The sequence below is a fragment of the Phyllostomus hastatus genome, unplaced genomic scaffold, assembly GCF_019186645.2.
Source record: "Phyllostomus hastatus isolate PE091 unplaced genomic scaffold, TTU_PhHast_1.1 phas_contig_38, whole genome shotgun sequence".
Lineage (NCBI taxonomy): Eukaryota > Metazoa > Chordata > Mammalia > Chiroptera > Phyllostomidae > Phyllostomus > Phyllostomus hastatus.
Genome location: NW_025333869.1, coordinates 28,281,580 through 28,308,962, shown reverse-complemented (window position 1 = coordinate 28,308,962; position 27,383 = coordinate 28,281,580). Strand labels below are relative to the sequence as shown.

The window sequence follows — 27,383 nt, the reverse complement described above, 5'->3', positions numbered from 1 at the left end:
ATTTTAAAAATAATACAAAAATCAAGTAACTCTGCATCAAATATCCCAGGTTCTTCATTAAGTAGTTCCCTTTACCTGATCATTCTACTGTTTTTACTGAATGAATGTTTTAAAAAAAAAGTGGGAAGGAAACATATAATGTTCTTATTTCCCTTTACCTGATACTGCCACCTGACCTGATTCTGCCAAATGAAAGTCCGGAGCAAGTTCTGACCAGAGAGTCGATACTCATGATTTTCGGGAAGCAGCTTCAGCAAATCAAATTTTGAGCAGGAGAAAGATGAGTTACTCTAATCCCATATTATTGTATTAAAAATATTTTTATTTAGTGGATTTATGTTCTTAAACTACAAAACCTAAAAGCTGTAGTGCTACAATTTAGCAGAATCCAACAAGTTAGTAGTATCCAACACACCCTCAGATATTAAAAAGTAGCAAAATACCATTTTTCTGCAATTAGCAAAATCAAACATTGGCAATGCAAAAAGAGGAATTAATCAAGTACAATTTGCAAGACCAAATAAAACACTATGTGTCTTATATCCACAGAATCCCTAGCAACTACCACAGTGATTTGCAAAAAAGTATGCAATGAATATACTGTTAAAAGTGAATCTGTACAGTCTTCGAGGCTTTTGGATTACAACTACTGTAATACATATTTAAAACTGAGTAAAATTAAGAAAATGAATTTTATTCTTGACCAAGAGGTTTAATTTCTATAGAACAGAAAACAGCTATTCTCACAAGGATCATATCACACCTTCCTGTCATAATATTTATTGCATATGTCCAATAAATAGAACTTTAATAAACTACAACTTTATTACAAGCAATTATTTTTTCTAAATTTGCATGGAAATGTATGTATTTCAACTTAAATTAAACTAAGACAGTAAAATCAGGCTTAACCTTTTTTAAAAAAGAGGTATAATATCCTACACAAAAAGAAATAACTAGCCAAAAGTTAAGGTCTATAGAGACCAATAACATTGAATAGTTTCAGTCTTTCTCCAAGAAGTAATGATTTCAAAACATAACAAAATCACAAGTAGAAAAAGATTATCAAACTAAGAGCTTCAAGTAATCTATTTACTATTAATGTTACAGTCTTCCTTAATTTTAAAATACCCCTTAATTTATGTACTCTTTATCTTTTGGTATAAAAATGATTTTTATTCTCAAGAAAGTACAGCCTAAAGTAAATCTTCACATTTCTAATCACTCTTAGGAAAATCATAACAGTAATTTTTAAAAACCTGTTTAAATATATTTGAGTTTCCTCATCTTCTATACATATTTTATTCAAAATGTACATGAAATTTACAAAGCTGGCTGACACCTCTAAGCATCTAAAAAAAAGCTTTCCATCTAAAGAATTATATGATACTAAAATTTAAAAAGAAATTACTAGCAGTCTTTCATTAAAAAAATGTTTCTACTGAAATACTAAACTGACCTTTAAAACATGAAAACACTAGTAAAAACTATTTGTAAGTCACAATAAATCAGATCAGTCCACGAAAAATGAATGAGCCTGAACAGGAAAAATGACTACAGCTTAAAGTTAATATAGATGTTTACCAACTATAAAAACAGTGATTTTTAAAGCAAAGGACTTAAACCAAGTAAGATCTCTTTCAGATCCCCATGTAGGTTCATAAACTAGTAAAGTCACAAATACCTAATTTATTATTGGGCAACCTTCAAATAAATTGTGATACAATAAAATTCTTTCCTAAGTTAGCTTTCTTTACCATTTACTAAACATCTACTGATTGACTGAAATCCCTTATACCAAAAGTGAACAGAAACAAAAATGTGAATATGAGAATTAAGAGAACAGTGAAATAAAAATGAGGGAAACCAGAAAGCTCTGCCATGAATCATGGTTTTGAGAACATTAACTTAGAAAATCTAACATGTAAAATCCTTTTTCAACCCTAAAATCACAAAATTTTTAAAATCGTAAATTAAAAACCCCATTCTACAACAATTACTTGTGGGAGAAAATAAAATGAGTAGAGATATGACAAAGTGAGGTCACTATGTTTCTATGAATGCTTTGTATTATCTAGCCAATAACCACTTGGTTGCAAATTACTATTTTCTGCAAGAAATAAAAATTGAAATGACTAAAAAATTCAGTTTACTTAGCTTAAGGAAAATTTTTTTCCCAACAGAACCATCATTAAGAGATATTAAAAGTACAATGGGAATGCTGTTTGTTTTACCACCCTGCCAAGTACTATATGTTATCACAAGAAAAAATAAGGAAAAAGAAATTTGTTGAGTTTTGTGTAATTCAGTTATAAGTTCAATAAAAAAATGTGGGTGATTGTGATGTAGCCAAGTCTCAACAGATAGTCCCTTACTAAAACAAATATAAAATGTCAAACTAAATTAAAAAATACTTTAATATGTTATAACATAGGGAAGGTTATAAACTTATTAAAGGAGCTAGCTTTCCTAGTTTAAAAAAAAAAACAAAACTCATTTCTAACAATGATAAGATTTCCTGTTCTGAAATATAGTAGGTACTGTGCTCCATATTTTTATCCTAGTAGTTACATTGTATTCCTTAAACTGAAACAAACACCATCAATTTGAAATTAAAAATAAAATATCTAAGTGTGTTTAAAAAGTGCTACCTGAAATAAATCTAAAATTAGCTTAATTCCTTCATTCCCTGAAGAGTTCTCTTTGTCCCCGCAGTTATTAGTAGGAAGACAAAACAAGAGTTTAAGGTGGTAAGAATCTGTATAATTTTAAAAACTAAGCATGAGTTAGTGTATTATTTATCTATAAGAAATTGGATATTTTTCTTTAAATCTTTATATTTTTGCCTAGATATATTCATGCTTTTATAATTTTTAATATTAAAACAGTGGTCATATCCTATGCAAATATGGAAGACAACATTAATAAAGCACTGTCTATTTTTTGATTTTTAAATAATTCTATGATGAATTTAATAGTGAACATAAATCATGGTCACTGCTATATAAAAAAGTGGAACATGACTGAATTCTTATCTAACCAGTAACCTTAAGAACTCAAAAATGATAATTAGCTGTCAACACTTATAGGCCCAAAGTATACAAAATAATTTAATAATAAATTTATGACATAAGATTATTAAAGACCTCTTTTTGGTCACCTTTGTTACCTGGGTACTCTGACACATTCCTCTGATCCTAGCAGGCCAAGTTGTCCATCAGAATCCAGACCCCAAGCATACACCTGGCCCTTGTCATTTAGTGCTAATGTATGAGCTTCTCCACATGAAACAGCTACAATATTTTGGGCATCCAGGGCAACAACCTGTTCTACAGAAATCAGAAAGAGAGACATTATATTCTAGTTTTGAACTACCAATAAGAATAAAACACAATCTTCACCTTGCATAAAAAAGCTAAGGAAATACTGAAATACAGACTAGGTATAATTTCAGTTATTCTGACAAATCTAACAAGTATGTTCCATACAAAATTTTCATTGTGGTAAATACATATATACATCATAGGGAATAATCAACTCAGAATATTAAGTGACTTTTAAATTTGGAAGAAGATGTTAAGGGTTTATAACAATTCTCTCAGAAAGGGCTCTTCATCCAAGCCATTACCAATAAAAGGGTCTAGCTGAAAAGGAAATCACTTAAATAACCTGGGCTGTTTTTCATAATAAAACTGTAATTGACACATACATTACCATATAGATACTACTATGAAGTGATTCTGAACTTAATGAAATACTAATCTGAATTGGCATTTCTGATGGGAAACAATTATTTTAGAGAGCTCATAAATAAACCATCTACTTGGATATACTGAGGAGAGAACTGAAAGGCAGTGTGACCATAACAAATATGTTTCAGGTTGTGGGCTGCCATTTTGACATCAAAGATATAAAAGCTCCACATGTAGTTAAAACATGCTCAAGTTTTACACCTGGAATTAATTCTAAATACTGGCCTTTCATAAGACTGACAGTAACCACTGTCAAATGAGTAACCAAAATGAAATTGTTTCCTTAGTCTTAGGATGTGCAACGTCTATCATTTTTTTAGTAGTACCACTTCAAATTGCTTTTAAGATGCCATTTAAAATTACTTTTTTAGCTTAATAAGAAAGCTGTAATTTCTGTCTTCAATAAACTGAAAGCCTCGTGTTGAAGTGTTGTTATAACTGAAACAATCAGAGTTTCTTCAGAAGCATATTTCAGCTCTGTGTACAAATGTCAATGTTCAATAATGAAACAGATTGCATCAAGGAGATTTAAATCCCTACATATGAAGAAATTCAAATTGTATCTTGATTACTAACCTGCATCTTGGGGTGCAAGGTCAGCCCTCGATAGCATCTTGGAATCTGTACAACTCTAATGGTATTTTAAGTACTTACCTTAAAGTACTACATGAGTTAATAACAAGAGCTGTTGAACAGTACGTGGAAGTTCATTATACTCATCTCTCACTTTTTATATGTATGTTTTTTATAAAATTATATTGCAGAAACATACAAAAACAAAAAAATGAAAACAAGATATAACATATAGTCCCCATAAAAATTAAGATAAAGGACTTAGAAGTATGGTATCATTTGTTTACATCAAAACATTCCAATAAATCTTAATATGAAGGAAGAAATAAAACACAGAAGTGCTATACTCTCTCACAGAGGCCCCAGAAATAAGTCAGTGTTTCTCCAAAAGAATCCTCAAGGGAAACTAGTAAAGAGCAGAAAATGTCAAGATGACAACAGGAGTGAATAAGAATGGTTGGCTAAACAATAACAAATGAGAGTACCTAAATTAGATAACAATGGCTATAAAATTAAAGGCAGCAAAAATCCAAAAAACTAAGAAACATTCATACTAAACAATATTTTGTGAATACTGTTTCACTAAATAATATTGTTTCACTAAAGAATAATAATAACTCTTGTGCTCCAAGCTCTAGAGACACAAATATAAATAAAAAGAATTCTTGCCCTCAAGAAGTTTAGTCTATAGAAAAACAGGTGGGATAAAGATTTTGATTAAATTGCTAAGATAAAGATATACAAAAAGGACATAGGAATTATTAAAGCCTTGAAAGATACCACGAAGAATTTTGGAAGACACTGACACTTAAGCTAAGTCCTGAGATGAGAAAAAAGGAAGAGATTCCATGTACCCATTTGAGAAAATTCAATTTGTTATAGCAAAAGAAACTAACTAAAAGCAGTGAAAAGACTGATATAATATTGTGCATGTCAACTATAACTGAAAAAATGAAACAAAAAATAAAGGCAATCCACAGAAGAATTAACTTATTCTGAATAACTCAATCACAAATAAACTTGATTTTGAAATTCAGAAGTTTCTAGTTCATAATTACGTTATTATTTCCACACCAAAGAGTTAAAAAATGGCAAAAAAAAAAAAAATAGCCTAAGAAACATTTCTCTAAACAATCTTTAAAAACTAAGAAAAAATAAAAAGTTTTTTAGAGGGCAATTTTGTAACATGTATTACAATTCTAAACAGGTATGTCCTTTTACCCAGAAACTCTGTTTTTCAAAATTTATTATACACTGTAAAACAATGTTTACTGAACCATAGTTTGTAATTTGGAAAAAACAACAGTAAATAACCTGATTTCCAGTAATGGGGAGGTAAATAAAGTATGGAATAGCCATGTAATAAAAATCGATGCTTCTATCAAAAAGAATGTCTACATAGTAACATGAAAAGATAAATATATCAAATAACAAGCAAACCACAGACCTTTACGTCAATGTGCGTAAATTTGTATTTTTTAACACAGGTGTAAAGGGCATGAAAATATAAACAAGTACTAGTAGCCATCTTTAGAATGCAAAAGGGAAAGTGCCTTCCGCTTTTTAGATCACACATTTCTATAGCTTTAAAATATATATAAAGTACATACATTATTTTGGTGACCAGAAGAAAATAAATTTGTAAGGTATGAAAGCCCCCATCTTATAAAATGACCCTGAACCTCACAGGAACAAATGTTCTGTTCCCCAAAATCAAAACACTAGGGAAATAATTAACTTGGAGTGATATAGAGTTCCTTACCTAGGAAACAGAGGCTATAGTCAGGTACTGTATGTCTTTAAAATGTGATGTGTAAAGTTAAATGCTGCCCACAAACATCTATCCCCAATTTTCTGGAACTGATAAATCAAGAGAACTAAGCAAGCCAGGATGGGTGAAAGGTGCAGATAAATTTCTGACATCCAAATTTAAAACTCAAATTAATTTTTCTATTAAAAAATATTATACAGGTCAGTTAAATACAATTATTAATAAAATATTATACTTAGGTATGATGTGTTTTAAAGAAAATTTGTAAATTTATTTATGATATCTAGGCATATTTTCATAAGCAAAGAAAAATATTAAAGTTTTTTGAAACACAATTCATTCATAAATCAATAACTATCTGATATAACAGTACAATTACCAGGTGTGATCTAAGTCCACAATCAATTTTAACCTTTAATGCAGTCTGTGAGTTTAATGAAGTCCTACACATATTATTAATTTTAAAACAATGAATTCTAACCAAGTTTGAATGACTTTTAATATTTTACATAGAAAACAAAAATTTCTGTTGATGTTTTATATTCAAGTTATAGGGTCTAAAAAACAATATTGTAATGAACACCAACAAACACAGTCATGTTGATAACAATTCTGAAATGAAGAAATATACTTTATTAAATAACTAATTTAGAGAGGCACCATTCCAACTCCTTAGTAATACTGCCAGAGCTTAAGTTTCAAAATCCTCTGTCCTACCATGCCTTACTGGTTGCTATAAATGTTTCCTCTTTCTTCCTCTCTGAAAAACTCCACACAAGAGCAATACAAAAATTTAACATTCTATCCATCTCTAAAAATTTAACATTCACAGACAGCATTTTATTATAAATTAAAGAGGTACTATGTAACTCAATTCTTGTTTTCAAAATGTCACACAGCCACAATATATATGCAGAAGAAAGACTGAAAAAATAAATACTAAATTGTCAACTCTGGCTATCTACAAGTAGTTTTCCTTCTTTTTTGTTCTTTATGTAAACAGCTGAATGTGTAATTAATGTATTTATGATTCTGACTTTTGAAAGATGACATTAACCTCTTGAAATTAGTGAATACCAGCAAGAATAAACCCTCAATTTAACAGCAGTTTTTGTTCTGAGTGTTTTTTTTAAGATTCTTTATTCATATTTGGCATTCATTCATCACAGGGCCAATTATAATAGTATTTTCTGTATTCTTAATGCTCTGAACTTTCAAGGCATGAGAGGGAAGCACTTACAGAGCACAGAAGAGATGGCCTCTTCCAGGGCTACCTAAATTCCTAAAGATAACAACTTGCCTACTAGCACACTTTTCATATGCAAACCACCAATCCAGAGTTTACACCAACAGCTATGTCCTCCTTATCTACCTCTCACATACCAAGCCAGTATTTCCCCTAACTAAATCATCCCAGGGTTAAGTACTAAGAAACTACAAACCAACCCTGTAACTCAAAATCTGCAGGAATTAATCAAACTAGACAATCCTAACCAGTCTTATTCTACGCAGTCTTGCCTTTCCCTAGGAAACTACAACAAATGCCATCGGCTAAGATCTCTCCTGCACTCCTGTCTTTTGCCTCCTGACTACCCTAGTCTCCTTCCCTGTGGCCCTGTATGGGAGGCGGTGACCCTTCTCCCTGGGATCTCTGGGAAACTTCTTCTAAGCTTCATTCTTGTTTTTTCTTATGACCACATCAACTTTACTATATCATATCCAGCATGTACTTTCTTAGAACAGTTTCAAATTTTAACTTTTTGGTTACAATGTAGCTGATGGCCATCAAGCTCACTGAAACAAGAGTTTTAATTTCCTTCCCTTCCTATGGCATAGCCAATAAAACACAGTGACCACATGCACATCCAACAAAAGCCTCTGTGCTCCCTCTGTGTGTACCATAATGATGTCACTACAGTGCTTAAGAAATATAAGGTTTCTACCCACCAAGAGCTAACATTGTAAAAAAGATTTCTATCCAAATAATTATATAAAATAACATGGTAAATCAACTTATTTACTGAATGCCAGGTAACCGTACTTGGTACTACACAGAACATGTGACTTGAGTTCTCACAACAGTGACCACAGAGGTCTGAGAATATGGTACTTCAGCTGGACAAATTCAAAAGACAGAAAAGGAAATATGACTTAGAAAAATTAATCCTGAATTAGGAGGATGGACTGGAATAGGAAGACCAGTTAGAAAGTTATTGCCGCAGTTTTTACATAGATCAGTCATGGTCTAACTAGAATAAAAACAAATAATTTTAGATTAAGATATGATTCTGGGGCTTCTGGCCAAGTTGGAAACATAGGTAGACACACTGTGCCTCCTCGCACAACCAAAATAAGGACAACAAAAACTTAGAAACAAAAAAAAACAACCAGCACTGAGATAAACTTGAGCTGTATGGAAGTCCAACAGCCAAGGAGTTAAAATAGACACATTCATCCAGACTGGTAGGTGGGGCGGAGGTGGGAAGGGCGGAGTGGGGCAGCAGGGCAGAGAGGGGTTGTGGCAAAAAAAAAAAGCGGCAGCTGGCAGACCCTGGGCGCAGGTGGCAGCGGGCAAACCCAGCGAGGCAACGTACTGTACACAGGCACTGCGGTCCCACATTCTCGCGCAGGCGAAACTGGGGGGTAAGACAGACTGTTCAACCCAGGGCTCCAGTGCGTGGAAATAAAGCCTCAAACCTCTGACTAAAAACACCTGTGGGGGTTGAGGCAGCAGTGGGAGAAACTCCCAGCCTCACAGAAGAGTTTGTTGGAGAGACCCACAGGGTCCTAGAACGTGCACAAGCCCACTCACATGGGAATCAGCACCAGAAGGGCCCAGTTTGCTTGGTGGAAGCAGCAGAAGGGACTGAAATCCAGCAGAGAGCAGAGCAAGCACATTGTTCCCTCGCAGATCCCTCCCTCACATACAGCATCACAACACAGCAACTGGGGTGCCCCACCCCAGTGAACACCTAAGGCTACACCCTTCATACATAACAGGCACAACGAGACCAAAAAAAAAAAAAAAAGGCCCAAATGAAAGAATAAATCAAAGCTCCAAAACAAATACAACTAAGCCACAAAGAGATAGCCAACATATCAGATGCATAATTCAAAGCACTGGTGATCAGGACGCTCACAGAATTGGTTGAATTTGGTCGCAAATTTGATGAAAAAATGAAGGCTATACTAAGTGAAATAAAGGAAAATGCATAGGGAACCAATAGTGACGGGAAGGAAACTGGGACCCAAATCAATGGAGTGGACCAGAAGGAAGAAAGAAACAACCAAACAGGAAAAAAATGAAGAAACGAGAATTAAAAAAAATGAGGAGACGTTTAGGAACCTCCAGGACACCTTTAAACATTCCCAACATCCAAATTATAGGGGTACCAGAAGGAGAAGAGGAAGAGCAACAAGTGGAAAAGTTTTTTGAACAAATAATAAAGGAGAACTTCCCCAATCTGGCAAAAGAAATAGGCTTCCAGGAAGTCCAGGAAGCTCAGAGTCCCAAAGAAATTGGACCCAAGGAGGAACACAACAAGGCACATCATAACTACATTACCCAAGATTAAAATGAAGGAGAGAATCCTAGAAGCAGTAAGAGATAAAGGGACAGTCACCTACAAAGGAGTTCCCATCAGACTGTGAGCTGATTTCTCAAAAGAGACCTTGCAGGCAAGAAGGGGCTGGAAAGAAGTATTCCAAGTCATGAAAGGCAAGGACCTACGTCCAAGATTACTCTATCCAGCAAAGCTATCATTTAGAATGCAAGGACAGATAAGGCCAAGTTAAAGGAGTTCATCATCACCAAACCTTATTATATGAAATGTTAAAGGGACTTATCTAAGAAAAAGAAGATAAAAAACATGTATAGTTTTAATGACAGCAAACTCACAATTATTATCAACCACACCTAAAACAAAACCAAAACAAACTAAGCAAACAACTAGAACAGGAACAGAACCACAGAAATGGAGATCATATGGAAGATTAGCGGAGGAAGTGGGAGGAAGAGAGAGGGGGAAAAAGGTGCAGAGAATAAGTAGCATAGATGGTAGGTAGAAAATAGACAGGGGGAGGGCAAGAATAGTATGGGAAATGTAGAAGCTAAAGAACTTATGACACATGGACATGAACTAAAGGAGGGAATGCAAGTAACTAGCTGATGGTCACATATTTAGCCATTTGCAAAGGAAATGAAACGTGAGAGTTACTAAGAACAGAACCAATAAGTTTTGGCAACTGAGGCAATGCTGGTGCTATGGGCTAGAAAGTGGACTCTAAGATGAATCTAACTAAGGTCTGAACATAAGTGAATTCAAAAAGCATTAATAAACAAGGACAAGGAGTTGCTTTCTGCAGTTTACTTTAGAGAGATTAAGATAGGTAACTTACAGTATAATGGTTCCCATGTAAAATGTTCTTTTTGTTCTCTATATTTTATCAGTTTTATACTCTCAGAAATATGTCATTCTTTTTTTTAATCCTTACCACAGGACTTTTTTTTTCATTGCTTTATAGACAGAAGGAGGGAGAAAAAGAAACATCAATGTGAGATAGAAACATCAATTGGTTGCCTCCGAAACGCGCCTCTCCTGGGGATCCAACCCTCAATGCAGGTATGCACCCTGACCAGAAATCAAACCTGCAACCTTTCAGAGCATGGGACGACACTCCAACCAACTGAGCCACACTGGCCAAGGCTATCTGTCTTTCTTGATGTATAAATTTCTCCCCCAGTCAAGCACCATCTACAAAGTACATGCTCTGTTTATTCACAATGTTTATATGCTAAGCAAATAAATTTAGGCACTGTTGTCAAAATAGCTACAACAGTAAAATGAGATGTTACCAAACACATCTTTCTGTGAGGGGCAGGATTTTAAAGTACGAGTAACTAGAATTGATTCAAGCACCTATGTTCCTCAACATACAGTATACAAAATATACCTGATACAGACTAAATGTCTGTGCCCTCCCATAATTCAAAATTCATAACTCCATAATGTGACAGTATTAGGAGGTGAGCTTTGAGGGTGATTAGATCATGAGAGTGGAACCCCTGTGAATGAGATGGGTACCTTTTCCCAGACAACACCCTCAGCCTTTCTGCCATGTAAATACACAATGAGAAAGACTGTCTTCTAGGAACCAGGAAATAGGGTTCTCACCAGACACCAAATCTGCTAACACCTTGATCTTGGACCCTGCAGCCTCAAGAACTGTGAGAAATATGTTAGTTAGTTAAGTCACCTAGACTATAGTTATTTTGTTATGCCTGAGTAGACTAAAACATCCTCTAATTATTTATCACTAAATATATTTCTGAAAATAAATGATGAATCTGAACTTCAGTATTTATGTGCTTCTCAGCAGGACAAAAAAAAGGCATACTTTATTCTTTTATTTTTTCTGTATCATGGTATCTTTAAAGAAACCCAAATCATTTTTATCTTGCTCCAATATAGCATTACCTCTAAGTGTGACAAACATACATTTTTGACATAATTTTTAAATACAAGCTCCAACAATTTTGGCAGAATAACTGAAGATTAAAGTTAAATACTTTCATGCTTAAGCACAATGTCTGGGACATGGTAGGACAGCACTTATTTTTTGGATTAAATACCTGAATTTCAGTTGTAAATGAAAAGATGTATTATCTATCTGAAGGCAAATACACCAACAGCATATTACCCACTTCAGCATAAGGCAGACTCAAAATTAAATTCCCATTCTAGTATTAATAGCTTTTTTCTTTTAAGCAAACATTAACTGAGCACTCATCACATGCCAGGCATTGTTCTTTGCACTTCAGGTGTTATCTCACTTAATCCTTATAACCACCCTAGGAGTTTGGCATGATTATCCTAATTCTACATGAGAAAATACAGGCACAGAGTGACTAAGCAATGTGCCCAGGATAACACAGCTAAAAAGTAACAGAGGCAGGATTTATATCCAAATACTCTTATTTCCAGACACTACCCCTTTAAATATATGGATATTTTATATATGCACACACATTTTATATATATAAAGTGTCATATATGTATTTTTAAAAACGTATGCAGTGAAAAATCTGAGTCTACCACCCACTTTCTTAGCAATGGAGTTCTCATCTCTTATCCTACCTCTGCACCAAGAGTAACCACTGTTATTAGTTGTATGTATCCTTACAGGTAATTTTATGTATCTATAATCAAATACAAATGTGTGTGCATATATGTATGTGTGTATATACATATTTTTAATACAAAATATTGTTTCTACACAATGTTTGACATCTTGTTCTTTTTACTTACTAGATCTTTCCATAGTAGTACACAAAGAACTCCATTCCTTTCACAATTATATAGCATTATTTTACATTGACTGAATAGACCATAATTTATTTTACCAGTTCCCAACAGATAGTCACTCATATGGCTATTTCTAATGTTTTGCTATTACAAACAATGTTGTAGTAATGCTGCTTTGTACATATACAAATGTAGCTATCAAAGCAAGAGTTATACTCTTGGACATTTTGGAGAAAGAATTTATCATAAAAATATTTCTCAATTTATACTAACAACCTATGAAAACTTTTTAATTAAAAGTCTCACCATACAGACTGTATTAAGGACTTTTGTTAACCTGGTATGTGAAAAAGTGTTACCTCATTATAGTTTTCTGCATTTCTCTTAATATGCATGAAGTTGTATATGCATGAAGAGTATGCATTTGTTTCAGAGCCATTCCTATATCCTTCCTCTGTGAAATGCCTGTTCATATCTTCTGTCCATTTTGCTACTTCATTGTTGTCTCTTTATCTCACCATTTTTTAGGAGCACTTTTTTATATCTGGGAGTTTCATGTTTTGATTGTAATGAGTCACAAACACTTTCCCATCTGTCTTTTAACCTTGTTTACAATGATTTCTATCTAACAAAATTACTCTTACTTTCAGGTAGCTTTTCTTATCTATGCCTCTTCACAATTTAGAAAGGTTTTCTTCAATTCAAAATAATAAATAAGTATGTCTATGTTGTCTTTGAGCACATTAATCATTACATTTAAATATTTGATTCATTTGAAATGTATCCAAATATATTCCTGAAGTGAGGTATTACTTCACTTTTTTATTACCTAGATAATGCTCTTATTCCAGGATCATTTACTGAATACCTCCCATTTGAATTTTTCCCCACTGACTTCTGGTGATCTGGGTCTCTATCTGGGCTTTATATATTGTTTTATTTGTTTATTATATCTATTTGTGAGGTAATTTAAACTATAAAGGCTTTAAATTAAAATATATATTATTTCTGTTCTTTATTTTTCAGTTTTCCTGGATGAATCAGAGAATCAATTTGTCTCATTCCCCCAAAAACCACTATTTGGTATTTTTATTAGGATTGCGTGAAATTTTGACAAATTAATTTTTAGAGAAAACTGACAGATTTATGTAGGTTGATTATTCCTATCCACAAATGTGGTTTCCATTTGTTCAAGTTTTGTGTGACTCTGCAGAGTTCTTCCAAGTCTTCTTCACATGTCCTGCACACTTCTTCAGTTATTACTAGGTCATTTTATCTTTTTCTTGCTACTGACACCTAATCAGTTCTTGTTTCCACTATATTTGAATTTTGACTTTGGGCAAGTCATTCAACCTCTTGAAGTTGTATTTCCTTCACCTGTAAAACTAAGATAATATGTACTTTTGTAGGGTGATTCTAAGACCTTTGGATAAGGCCTAAAGGATTCAGCACAGTGCCTGGCACAAAATGGTACTGTTACTATTTTTAAACAGTGGCACTCTCATATCTAAATAATATATTCTAAGTAATATTTCTCATTATTAAATTTCTTTCTGCCCTGGCCAAGTGGCTCAGTTAGCTGAAGTCTGTCCCATACACCAAAAGGTTGTAAGTTCAATCCCCGGTGAGGGCACATACCTAGGTTCTGCAGGTGCAGTCCCCAGTCCAGACATGTACAGAAGACAACAGATTGATGTTTCTCTCATGCATCCACGTTTCTCTCTCTCTTTCCCCCTTCCTCTCACTCTAAAAAGCATATCCTCCAGTGAGGATTCTTTTTTAAATTTTTCTTTCAAATTATGAGATTTGTATCTTTCTTCTGCCTTTACATTTTCATAATAACTTCTAAGTGTCCCTTTTCCCCCTATTCCCAGTTGCAGAGGCTATTCCCCAAATGTGTATGGGAAAAGACCCAACTTTAGCCAAAGGTAATACCAATCTGTCAGTCTTTTCCATAATTACTTCTCAGAAGATAAATGTAGTTCCCTGAGGTCCATTCCTATTAGAGTGCCTGAATCAGAAATCTGAAAGTATTACCTGTGCTAACTGACAAATACGGGGAATCAACTGTGAAAAACAATTAAGCTCTACTTTATTTTCATCACATCACACTAAAAAATAGGAAAAAATCACAAACTTCTTCAAATAACAGGTAAAACAGTTCAACTTTCCTCTAATTGTTTTCAGATGCTTCTAATTCTGCTCCTTAGTCCCTCTTCTAGCCTGACCCTGCCGTTTTCCCACTCCCATTTCCTTATCAAGAAGCAACAGCAGAATGTGTATCTCAGATGACACATTCCCCAGGAGTTCTTGTGTACATACCAGTACATATACAATTTACAGTAAAGTATTTCAGCTGTCAATGGGATTAAAAGCAACTTCTATGTGATTGTATCCTGTGTCTTCCAGTAAACCATGAAAGTCATAAAGTCAAACATAACTAACTATATAGGTTTGTGTTAGTTAAGCAAGAATATGAAATGAATCTGTTCATAAAAATCAAATAAGCAGGCTAACAGATGATACCTGGCAAATAAATGTTTTAAATTTATCTATATAAAAAAATTCAAGTTTATAAAAGAGATGAAATAGAGCGGACAACCATTTAAGTTACCTTCAATTTATAAAGCTGTTATATTACCAGGTACTTTAAAGTCTCCCAAAAGTACAAAATTGGTATTGTTAATGGTTATTAATTACTTGATAGGTTGGGGCCAAGGAATAATTTATGGTTGGAATATTAGCCTACTTTGAAGATAAAACAAAACTAGAAAAACATTTTATGCCCTTAGCCCCGATTTGTCTCCCCACTTATAGTACTGAAGTTCTTACTGGTCAATAAATATTGTTATCAAGTTCAAAATAAAATTCACCTCACCCAATCTTCTCTCTTCTCCTAATACAAAGCAGTTAACCCTCCTCTTCCTAGATTCCCTCTTCCGACTATGAATTCAACCTAGGATCATACCTGGCTCCTCCCTTTACCCTTATTGTTCACTTCCATTTGGTTACCGAAACCCGTCCATTTTTTTCTGCCTCCCTGATCTCTCCTCGATCTACCTTCTCCCTTCTTGTTTTAAAGGACTACTACTATAACCTAAATAATTAACCTCCAAATCCTCTCCCCTGCTTTATAAAAACCATGATAATTTCTATTACAAACTAAATTCTCACTCCCTAATTTGATTAATTCTATAATGTGACCTCAATTTTAGCTTTCTAAACATTCTTGCTCACTATTCTCAGACATTTCAGGTAACTGGACTACTATTCCCTTAACAAGCCTCAATTTTGGCTAGTGCCATTTAAGCTGCTTTACCTATAAAGCACTCTCCTTTCTTTCCTCCTTGAATACTACATAGCCTTCCAGATCGTATGCTGTCTTTCCTATACTCAGCTATAATCCATTCCATCCCAAAAGTTAAAATATTCATCTCTACACAGCACTGTTTATGTATCTTATAAGACTTAGCACATTTTATATTTATATGCACTTATATTTGTGCACTTGTTTTATCTTCCCTTCCAAATCTTTAAATGATACTCATCACATGATACTCAAAAGTTTGTCAAAAACATTTCTTAAACTTCCATTTGCAAATATCTTCTTATGAACTTATCAACTTTGTAAATTGAGGCACAACTGTGTTCAAATTTTTTAAATAAATTTACTTATCATTCCTTCTACATTTGCTAACATTGAAGATGTTCTTTTTCCTAAAGAAATAAACATACAAGCAAATAAAGATTAATTTTATGTATATGGTCAATACAACATTACTTATAGGAAAAATCCTGAAATAAATTCAAAAAAGAGAACACAAATTTTAGTACTTTTTTTTCTTTTAATCCTCACTTGAGGATATGAGGAAGGGAGAGAGAAAGAGAGAGGGAAAGGAAGAAAAAGAGAAAAAGAAAGAAACATCAATAGGCTGCCTCTTGTATGCACTCCAACAGGGGACTGAGCCCATAACCCGGGATATTGAACCTCAACTTTTTTGTGTATGAGTCGATGCTACAACCGAGCCACCTGATCAGGACAAATTTTGGTATATATAAGTGAGCAAAAGTTAAATTATCATTAATAACATCCCTAAACAGTTAAAAACATGGGAAAATACTAAATTTTTATTCAACTGTTACTGAAAAAGAAGTTGAGATACAAGAATATACTTCTGGTCTATAATCAATCATCTCTGAGTATAGAAAAAGTGTCAAATGACAACAGCATCTATTTATGCACGATAGCATTATGGTTGATTTTTACTTTCCTTATTTCTCAAATTCTCTACCAAAAATATGTAATACTTTTATAATTTGAAAAAAACTAAAAATGTGTTATTTGAGAATAGTATGACACTTCCAAAGGAATAAAATGAGACTAAATTTTGATACTAAAAATTAGAATATTTAAAAATGTGAAAAATATATTACTAAAGAATTCTAAAATGTTTTACTTATGATCAAGAAAAGCTGAACTGAAATTCTGCCATGCTATAATGAAAGAAAAATAAAGGAATCTCATGTAAATAAAGTATTATAGTTTAGAGTCTAAAGCCACCAAAATTCAAGAAATTTCCCTTTTAACAAAAATAACTCCAACAATACAATTGTACACAGCACAGACTTTTCCTGCATGTAATTAACCCAATTTGTTTCAATATAAAAATAATTATTATCTTTTACATTCCATCAGCTTGGAAAAAAAATACATAGAAGCTGAAAAGAATTAAACCATGGGCTCTTTGATAGTCTCTGCATTAATGCTTCCCCACTTTTCTACCTACTAACACAATCCTAATCCAAAAACAACCTGTAACAATAGCTGAATACATTTTCTCCATTAGGTTTTCTTTAATAGGTATCCCTTAGTACCTGATATGCTTTATAGTAGCCTAGGAAAACTAAATATCTATGAAGTGAGACTTAATTTATTTATTCAAAGCAATTTTAAAAATACATGGGGTTTGTGACAAATGATCTTCAACAGTGCTACATTTGTATAGAATATCAGGGACATAGAACCCTAAAAATACTTACTAAGGAGATGGCAGAAACTAGACCACCGAGGCTGTCATGTGCAACAAGAATCCTTAATAATGCCCAAACTGTGAAACTAAAATCTACCATACTCCTGGTTGTTTCAAGGAAAGCATATGGCTCACTTCCAATCAGATACAAATACCAATATACCAAACACAAAGAGAAAAATCATTGCTTCCAAATCCTTTTAAAAAGCCTCTATTCATAAAACTGCTCAGATTAGACAACTACTGCTATTACTGTTTTCTCTGTGGGTTAAAGGTTTTATAAAGCATTCACCAAACCAATGCATTCCACACAGAGATACAAGGCAGACTTGATATAACATAAGTAATCCAAGGTCCAAAGTTAGCCACCAAATCAATCATGTCTGGCAGTTTACTCTGGACCTTGGACAGTAGCACAGCACACCATTAGATAATAAAGGGATACAGAATATGACATATAAAAGAGAAAAGTGAAAATACTGGGTGTTAACATAAAAGGCTTTTTGTTCTTCATACCATACAAGGGTATAATGAAGTATCAAAGTGGTATCACAATGCAAGATCTTGGTATTTTAAAATACCGATTCCAATAAGCCATCAAATAAAATGGCAAAGAAACAATCTGTGCATTAATATTTGTTCTGCCTCAAATATAAGATATTACTGTAAATAATTATAAACATAAGCACAATTTAATGAATAAGGTAGGAGACTGGTAGACTTAAATTCTGATTTAATTTATAGCTGTTCACCAGTCATCTGCTGCTTTGACAAGTTACTTACCAACTTGTGCTGCCATTTCTCCGTAAATTTATCCCCTAAGGTAAGGATAATTCTTGCAAATTGAGTCACAAGCATTTTGAAAGGAACCATGAGTTATTGTGTAATGCTCTTGAAATTCCTCAGATGTAGGGTCCTACACAAAGTAAAGTATTATTATATATCTAACAGTAGTATTCTGTTTGTATCATGATTGTTGTTCCTACCCTTGACACTGTGGTTCTTGGGCACTAACCTTCCTCAAAGTGTCCAAAGCAAGCCTCCATTCCTGACTCAGGTAATTACTTTTCTCTAGTCTTCATATATCATCCATATCTTTCTCTTCCTTAGAAGGTACAGTTAAAATTAAGATTTATAAAACATAGTGAGCTTCTCTGGTATTACATGCTTTTTGATTCAATAAGAAATACGTGGAATAATTTGGTATTTTTAATACACTCTTAAGTGAATAATTTTATTTTCCATATTTATATTTATTTTCCTATATTTTTTTTAAATTCCATAGGTTTTTAAGGAGTTCACTAATAGATTTATGTTTTGTGAACAAGGAGAGCAGGTGAGAAAATGAAGCAAGAAAGGCAAGCAAGTAATGTGATCAAAATACTTTATTGGAACAACCCAACAGTATAAATTACCATTCTGGGCTATACAGGAAACAGAATTGATGCTCATAACCTTTACATCTTCTATAGAAGAGTTGAGCATAAACTACAGTAAGATTTATGATAACTATTCCAAATTCTATTGCTGGTTTTGCTAATCAAGTTAGCCTTTGGTTCAAAAATAAAATATACATATTTAAATTCTTAGTTGGTGTTGGTGTAATATTACATATTTAAAATAGAACCCTCAACCTTCTTATATGGTTCCTAAAATGGCTTCTCTTTGAATTTACACATGGGGGTATATGAGGAAGATAATATTATCTTCACTGTATATAACCTTAGTTATAAAATAACTTTTAAAAAAATTTTTAACTCTCAGAATTATATTAAAATACTGATAGAGACTAGTTTTTTCCCTAGGTGAATATGTATTCTCTATCTTCTAAATATGGCAGAGGGAAAACTCTATGGGATCAAGGTAAAACCATAGAATTTAGAGTGGCCTATTTGCTAATCTAGTAATGGTTAGTCACTTAATCTCTTAACTTCAGTTTCCTCATCTGTATAATGGGGACCATAAAACCTGCCCCAGTTTCCAAATAAAACTGTCATGAGGATTAAATGAGATAATCTACTTGAATTTTCCAAGCCATAAAAAGCTATCAAGAGTAATTTTTAATATAACTATATCACATTATTTATAAACTATGGTCATGAAATAATTTAGTATTGTTTCTTACATGGAACATGGAAAACACATGTGCAAAACACATTTAGGACCATGGTCACATTATACCTACAATTTGATATATAGTGGGTAAATGATCTAGTTAAAGGAAGTATACTTCCTATGTTATCTTAAAATCTTTAGAAATGAATTTGGAAGTATGAAAATAAAACTACTAATTTAGCTGTACTGGCCTAGCATACTGAAGATTTAATATAGTTACCTGTTAATTATGAATTAAGAAACTGAGAGCCACTAGCTAAAAAAAAAGTTAAAAAAATTTTTATGAAGAAAAAATACATACATGAAAGTGAAATACCAGTTGATGTTCATTCACTTCTCTGGAAGTAATTGAGGAAGAGCTGGTAGTGATAGCAAGAACATATACGAGAGAACAGAGTTGAACATGGACATAATCTGCACTCTTGGTATAGTAAGGAAAATTCCTATGTGGTTTCTAAAAAGTTCAAATGGAAACCTCTCCAAAAAGGTAATAGGTCAAAGCGATTTAACTACACTGTAAGGCCAAGTCCTCCAGTAGGTTATGATGATTCTCAAAAACATCTCAATTCTTAATGTTTGAGGCCTCCTTTCTCTTTATTTTTGAATACTTATTATGGTTAGAAAGCCAATCTCTGTAAGAAAATAATTCTTAGCTCCCTCCATACAAGTTTAAAGCTGATGAAATAAATTACCGTTTGTAACATGAGCCCAAAAATTCAATGACTCATTCAATTACCAGAGGACCTTAAAACCAACGAAATAAGAACTTATCTTCTGATTCAGTCCTCAAACTCACAATTTTTAAAAAGGGTATGAAGGAATACATTTAAACCATTAAGAAATTATTTCAAAGGGAAATGATTATGGTTAAAAGCATTTAGTAAATTTTAGTAAAATTTTCTACTAAAGCACCTCAAATCTGAAGTTAAAAGTCTGTATCAGAGTAGCTACCTCTCTTTGAACTTTTACTTTCTCCTACCTCTGTAACCTAGGTACACTTCAATATACCACTGAACCTGGACTTCTGGTAATAAAAAGCTTTTCTCAGAATCAGGATCCTCTTCTAAAACACTAAGTTATTCCAGCCTCAGATTTATTTTCTGGCTATTTATGTGATTAATGATCAAATTAAACTTAAGATTTCATTTTTTCCCAGAAATCTTTCAATTCTATCCCACAATGACATTTCCCATCATTTAAATTTCCTAGACTCAAGTTACGTATAACATCATGTCAAATTTCAATTCTCTCCAATTATTTCAATTATGTGTGCCTTAACTCCCAGCCCAGGCTCTAAATTTTTCACAAAGTCCATGCTTTTCATTTCTCTGTATCATAGACTGTGATGTACCCTGCAAAATGTGACAATCCTAATGAGGTATCATAAATTCGGTAAACCCACCCTCCCAATCTTGTATTACCAAATAATGCTTCCAGGATGAAGCAACAGGGTGACTTAAATGTCACAATGCAATCATCACAATGTCACCATGACCACAAAGAAGCTTCTTCTAGCTAGTTAAATTTCTCAGGATCTCACCTGTAGAGTTAAAAGCTGTTCCAGGCACACAATAATTCTACTATTTGTTCAGTGTCTACCTCTGTCCTAGACATAGAATAGGTGTCTAGTAAGATTTAAAAATGTTAAAGCTTAGTAAATTTCAGTAACTATACTGGCAATTTCTGTATGCTGGCTTTGTACTTTCTACTTACCCTGAAGCCTCTCAGAATTACTAAAGTAATACACAGATATGTTCAGTTATTTCTATGGGACATGTTAAATATAAGAATAGTAACAGTCCCATAAATCTCAACCTGAGGCAGCATTCCAACCTAAGCAAAAAAAGGTAAAGGATTCACCTGTCTCTAGCAATGATTAACAAATACTTATTAGTAAATTACTATCCATACCCACCTGCCACCATAACCTTCATGCCTAAGATTATGAAAATCTGGTAAGATCCCATAAACTATTCTTAGTGAGCTAAAGTACAAGAAAGCTGACATCTACCTTGAGTTCTGCAATAACTAAACCTACTGTGTTAAGCATCATTACCAAAAAAAATATATTACAAATTAAGGCAGAAGAAAAGAGATTAAGACAACAAGAAAGGATGTATTTTTACAAGATAGAAGAGTGAAGTCTGGCATAGCGGTAAGTGGTATCACCACTTAAAAGATGAATAACATACCTTAATTTAACACCTTAATATTTTATACCTACATTAACCTCTCAAAAGTAAACTAACACTAGAAACCTATTAAATAATGACATTGTAAAGAAAAATAACTGCCACAGAAAAGACTTAAGTGCCATAGGTTGAAGTTAAAAGAAGCTGTAAATCAATACAGCTGCATTCTTATCTGAATTTATACCTTAACAGTTAATTTTTAATTGTTAAAATTAAAGTAAAATTCACATAATAATTATATTGGTAAATGCAGTAATATTTGATTTTTAAATATGTATAGCCTGGTCCTGGCTGGGTAGCTCAGTTGAGTAGATCTTTGTCCCAATACAGCAAGGTTGTGGGATGATCCCCAGTCAGGGCACATACAAGAATCAACCAATGAATACACAGTAAGTAGAGCAATGGGTAGATGTTTCTGTTTCTCTTTCTCTTTTTCTCTCTTGCTCCCCATTCCTGTTTCTAAAATCAGTTAAGTAAAAATTAAAAAATAAAGTAAAATATGTATAGCCAGGAAAGCATAAAATGTGACTATATTCCCCAAAATTCTCATTACCCCACAAATTATTTTCAGTTTGGTTTGTACAGCTACTACTACAAAATAAGGACATCTCATAATCACAAAACTTTTAACAGCCAATGATGCTACTTGAAACTAGATGATTGGGGTAATAAAAAATACTTCAAACTAAGCCAAATAAAATTATATATTTAAAATATTACCACAAGGAGAAAAATAGAAAAATTAGGATATATTTTAGAAAAGTAAAATGCTTTCACATTAATTTTTTTCTTTCTAATGTATGGAAAACAACAAATTATGTATTTAAAATCTGCCCAGGGTGACTGAACAGTACTTGTTAAAGACCTACAGCCCCAGCTGGTGTAGCTCAGTGGATTGAGCATGGGCCTGTGAACCAAAGGGTCTCAGTTCAATTCCCAGTCAGGAAGCATGCCTGGCTTGCAGGCCATGTCCCCAGCAGGGGGCACATGAGAGGCAACCACACATTGATGTTTCTCTCCCTCTCTCTCCTTCCCTTCCCCTCTCTCTAAAACTAAATAAATAAACTCTTAAAAAAAAAAAAAGACCTACATACTATATATTCTATATTCTCTGTTCCAAAATCTAAACAATGCAGAATGGTTTTCTCTATTTGTTTTACATCACCATAATTATGTTCTGAAACCAAAGCTTCATACAATAAGAATTTAAAATAGCAGTAGTTAAAATAGGAAACCACAAACTATTTAAAGTACTTAGAGGTATGCAAATGTAAAGGATGTATTTAAATCCTGGTTTGCTTTTAAAACTTGATAAAAAAAAAACAAACACGGGTTTTAGGACTAGAGAAATTATTTGACATTTCAAAATTAAATGATGTAATTATTAGAAATACCAAACAAAAAAATGTTCAACTTACCTGGTTTTTTTCTGGATTTTTCATGACCCAGCTGTCCTAGATCATTACATCCACATGTGTATACCGTCCCATCATCCAGAACAAACACAGTATGTCTGAGTCCACATCCTACATCTCGGACCTTTTTGTTTATAAAAAAGTCACTTTTTCTGGGCTCTAATACAATTTCTTCATCAATTCCACCCAAACCTAGCTGTCCAAAAGATGCATTTCCCCAACACAACATGTTTATAATTCTTTAGGTCTTCCAGTTTCAATAAAAAACTCCCTTCTGAAACACCGGAAAGTTGGAGGTATCCCTATGTCTGAGGAGACAGAAAAAAAGTTAAGATAACTTACAAGGAAAGATGATGTATTGTTGTTCTTTCAAGAGCCAGGTTACAATCATCACTATGGACTAAACATCAAATCTATTTTATAATATGCTACATTTAAGTATCATTCGGTTTCAAAAAACAATCAGCTTCATTTTTAAAAAATTTAAAATATAGAAATATTTAGGGAAAATATATCATTCTCCATTATTCTTTGTAAAATTTAAGTTTTTACGTTTTGTTATCTTGTAATAATTTACTACAAATATTAAGTACCTCCGTGAAATTAATCTTTTTCTTTTTGCTTTAAACAATTTCAATGGAAGAAATAAGACATCTGTTCACTGCTTCAACAGTCAAATAATTACAGTGAAAAATTTTAACCTACAGAAACATAAAAACCCTGAAATCTCTCTGAAGTCACAACATAATTAAACCTTCTAATAATACCTACCTCCACATCAACAGAAAACTGACGTTCTTATCTGTAATAGAAAACCAATAATAGAAACTTTAAATTTCCCACAATTAAAATGACTTCCAATTATTCAAGACAATATTGAGACCCTAGAAAAAACTTCTCTTGTCAAGCCTTGATCTTAAGACAATCACCTCCGAAGACCATACATATTTTTTAAAAAAATAGTACACCTCCGACCTCACTAAAATTTAGTTTAATTTTAAAACTAAATCAATGTATGTAATTACAATATTCACAAAAGCAAGCATGCAGTTTAATACGAAGATTCTCCCAAAATTCAACATTTTCTTTTACGAGTGGTAACTGTGACTGAAAACTATTTCCCCTGGGCAATCAATATCTATCTATACCTCTGAGACAATTATTTGAAGATGGAAAAAAACTGCAAGTAACCCAGCACTGCCGATTTTTCAAGAATAGGGATGGGGGCTGGGCCATTGGTAGTTTGGTGGCGAAATGCGTAGAACTTTCCAGTACAGAGTATTTCTTCGTTTGTAAAGGCACAGATAACAAGAGTCCACTTCATTTAAATCTACACAGATCTTTAAACACAAAGTGTTACTAAATAATACAATTACAGGAAGTCAAACTTATTCCCGTAGCAGTTACCCACATTCCTTACTCAGAGCCTGAGAAGTTTCGAAACCCAACTTTCCTACATTCGGGCTAGCAAGTGGTGAAGCTGCCCCATTCCATGACCCCATCCAGTCACAGAAGTTTGATTTCAGTCTTTTGGAACATCAGAACTTGATAGTTCCCGAGAGCTTTGCATTGTCTCTGTTTTTTTGTTGTTTTTTTTGTTTTTGTTTTTGTTTCGTTTTTTAAGAGGACAGGAAAATACCCTTCTATTTGAGCGCACGAGGTTTAACCAATCTCTTCTTTAGAAAGTCGGAAGGGGTATAAGAAACGCGTTCACACACCAGCAACAGGTAGGGGAATGAGGAGCAGTTTTTATTCTCATTATATTCCCCGAACAACCACACAGATCAGCTCAGGAGGACCAGAGGAGAGAAAAACTCTACACACACCCAATCTCGCGGGTCGACCAGTCAACTACCGCAGCCGCCAGTTCTCTCAAGTCGCGGAGACTAGTGACTGAGGCTCGGCACGTCCGTGGCCCCTAGTCCTAGGGAGCCCTTCCCCTAGGGATGTGCGACATTCCAACCCCCAGCCAGGGAACCCCGACACTGCCTGGTCCCCTGCCCCCCACCACGAGGAAGCGCTGAGAAAGCACCCTGCGCCTGGCTGGCCTGTATCCGCCCAGCCTGGCCTGCCCCATCCCTAAAGCCGTCACACGCCCCCGAAGCCACTGGGGCAAGGACTCACCCGGCCCCTCAAGGCTGGAAAGCCCTGGGAGACGGAGGTGCCTCCCCAGAAAGCGACGCAGCGCGGCAGCACAGGCAGGTCTCCAGTGCTCGGATTCCCTCCTTTAACCAGGGGCGGCTAACACCAGGCAGGGCTCCTCTGGCGTCGGTGCCGCTGCTCACTGCTCCCCTCCCCGGCTTCTGTTAAACTTTACCGGGTTCCTTCTGAGAAAAGCGGCGGCCACCACTGTCCAGTCCAGAGACAGCCGTCAGCGACCTGGATTGAGCAGGAGGGGAAGGACAGGAGCCGACCGGGTAGGACCGCGCGAAGGGAGAGTAGAGTTGGGGAGAGACTGGGGAGAAGGGAGAGGGGGAGGTGCCTAGGCGGGGGTGGGGGAGCGGAGAGGGGTCGGCCGGAAGTGAGCCACAGAGCAAGCGCACAAGCCCGCCCACTTCCCGGCCGCGCGACTGCGCCGGAATCCCGCCTGGGCTCACCGCCTCGGGCGCCTGCGTGGTGTGCTCCTTTGCGTTCCCTTGAGAGGCAAGAGCGAAATACCTAAATTGGAGGTTATGTAGACCAAGGATGGTGCGGGCGTGTTTTGTAAAAACGCGTCCTTTTAGTGAAGAAAATCTCGTGGTTTTTCGGTTTGTCTTTCTACTCATAGGTTCCAGTCTATTATCTTGTTCTGCCTTTTTCCAAAGAGAATTTTAAGTAGCAGGTGAAATATAAATATAGTAATGAGGCGGGTGAAGCCTTTTATTTTATCCCTTTGCCTCAGCTGGAGTTAATCTGAGTATGACAGGTATATTCATAGCAATGGCATTAAATGTCAACACCAGCAGTTAGGCTTCTGATATAGCGAGGGCTGCCAACACTTTCTGCTCTCTCCCTGGAAGATAAATTTAACATTACAAAATCTTCATTCAGAGAAAACTAAGTAGTGTGTATGACTACAGCCCGTGCTTTATAAAAACAAAGTTTGGATTTCCTAGGCCAGTCTACTTAACATAATCTCATAAAAAAGAATAAACTTAAAAGAAGGCGCTTTTGGTTATATATGTTAGACTTTGTTAGAACCTGTGACTTCAAAATGAATGCTGAAACCTTAGAAAGAATTCCACAATAGGTCATATTTCTTTATCTCATTGAAAAGTATATTTCATATTAGTATGTGCTAGAATGTATATAAGTATGTGTATTAGTTTCCTAGGACTGCCATTAACAAAATACCACAAAGGGGATGGCTTAAAACAATAGCAATTTATTGTCTCAGTTATGGGAGCCAGAAGTCTGAAATCAAGGTAGCAGCAGTACTGGTTCCCTCTTGGGCTCTCAGAGAATTTTTTTTTCCATTCTTCTGTCCTAGTTTCCAGTGGTTGTTGACAGTCCTTGGCATTCACTATAATCTCTGCCTCCATCTCCACATGGTGTTCTTTCTTCCCTGTTTGTCTCAACAAGTCTGAGCATTATCTAGTGTCCAAATTTCCCTCTTCAAAGGAAACCAGTCATTGAATTAAGGCCCACTCTAATCCATTTATGACCTCTTTTTAACTGGACTGTATCTGTAAAGACCCGATTTCCAAACAAGGTAACATTCTCAGATTCTCAGATAGTGTAGATAAGGACTTCAACAAATCTCTTTGGGGGGACCCAATTCAATCAACAACAGTATGTTTCAGAAATAAGTGTAAAAATTACAAGATGCTTAAGGAAAGAAAGTATAATTTCAACATCGGGAGTGGTGAGAATACTCACAAAACATACTTTATTCCTATTTCGATAGCTTCATTGCCCTTATAGGACTTTTGTTCTCTTTTAATGTTAAGTACGTGATGCCTCAAAACATGAGGTCTGTCCAGAAGTTATTCAGTCATGTAATATGAAAAATAGAGACATTTATTGAAAAAAATACAAGATACAAGAAACATTGTACATGGGACAGTGAAGCGTCAAACCCTTTCAAAGTAGGCTCTTTGGAACCTCACACCGTTCTCCCAATCACCATCAGATGCCCAGTTGTATATTCCCGAATCTCACCTACAATCTGAAATCTCTTCCCTTTCAGAGGTGATTTTAGTTTTGGGAAAAGCCAAAAGTCACAGTGCACCAAATCTGGGCTTTAGGGGG

At 34.5% G+C, this 27,383-nt stretch overlaps 1 protein-coding gene across 4 annotated transcripts in view; it reads right to left on the bottom strand.

Annotated features, from left to right (window-relative positions):
• HERC4 (HECT and RLD domain containing E3 ubiquitin protein ligase 4) overlaps positions 1 to 25,635 on the bottom strand; it is a 129,421-nt gene extending 103,786 nt beyond the window's left edge. For 3 of the 4 annotated variants that reach the window (XM_045842333.1, XM_045842335.1, XM_045842336.1), the window contains exons 1-4: positions 25,471 to 25,635; positions 23,925 to 23,955; positions 23,157 to 23,461; positions 3,170 to 3,329 (exon numbers count right to left, since the gene is read on the bottom strand). In XM_045842333.1, the coding sequence (XP_045698289.1) occupies positions 3,170 to 3,329; positions 23,157 to 23,382 (386 nt within the window). In that variant the 5' untranslated portion in view covers positions 23,383 to 23,461; positions 23,925 to 23,955; positions 25,471 to 25,635. Of the gene's footprint in view, positions 1 to 3,169; positions 3,330 to 23,156; positions 23,462 to 23,924; positions 23,956 to 25,277 lie in introns of all 4 variants that reach the window. The other variant, XM_045842334.1, reaches the window with a different exon arrangement.
• Between the last annotated feature and the right edge of the window lie 1,748 nt (positions 25,636 to 27,383).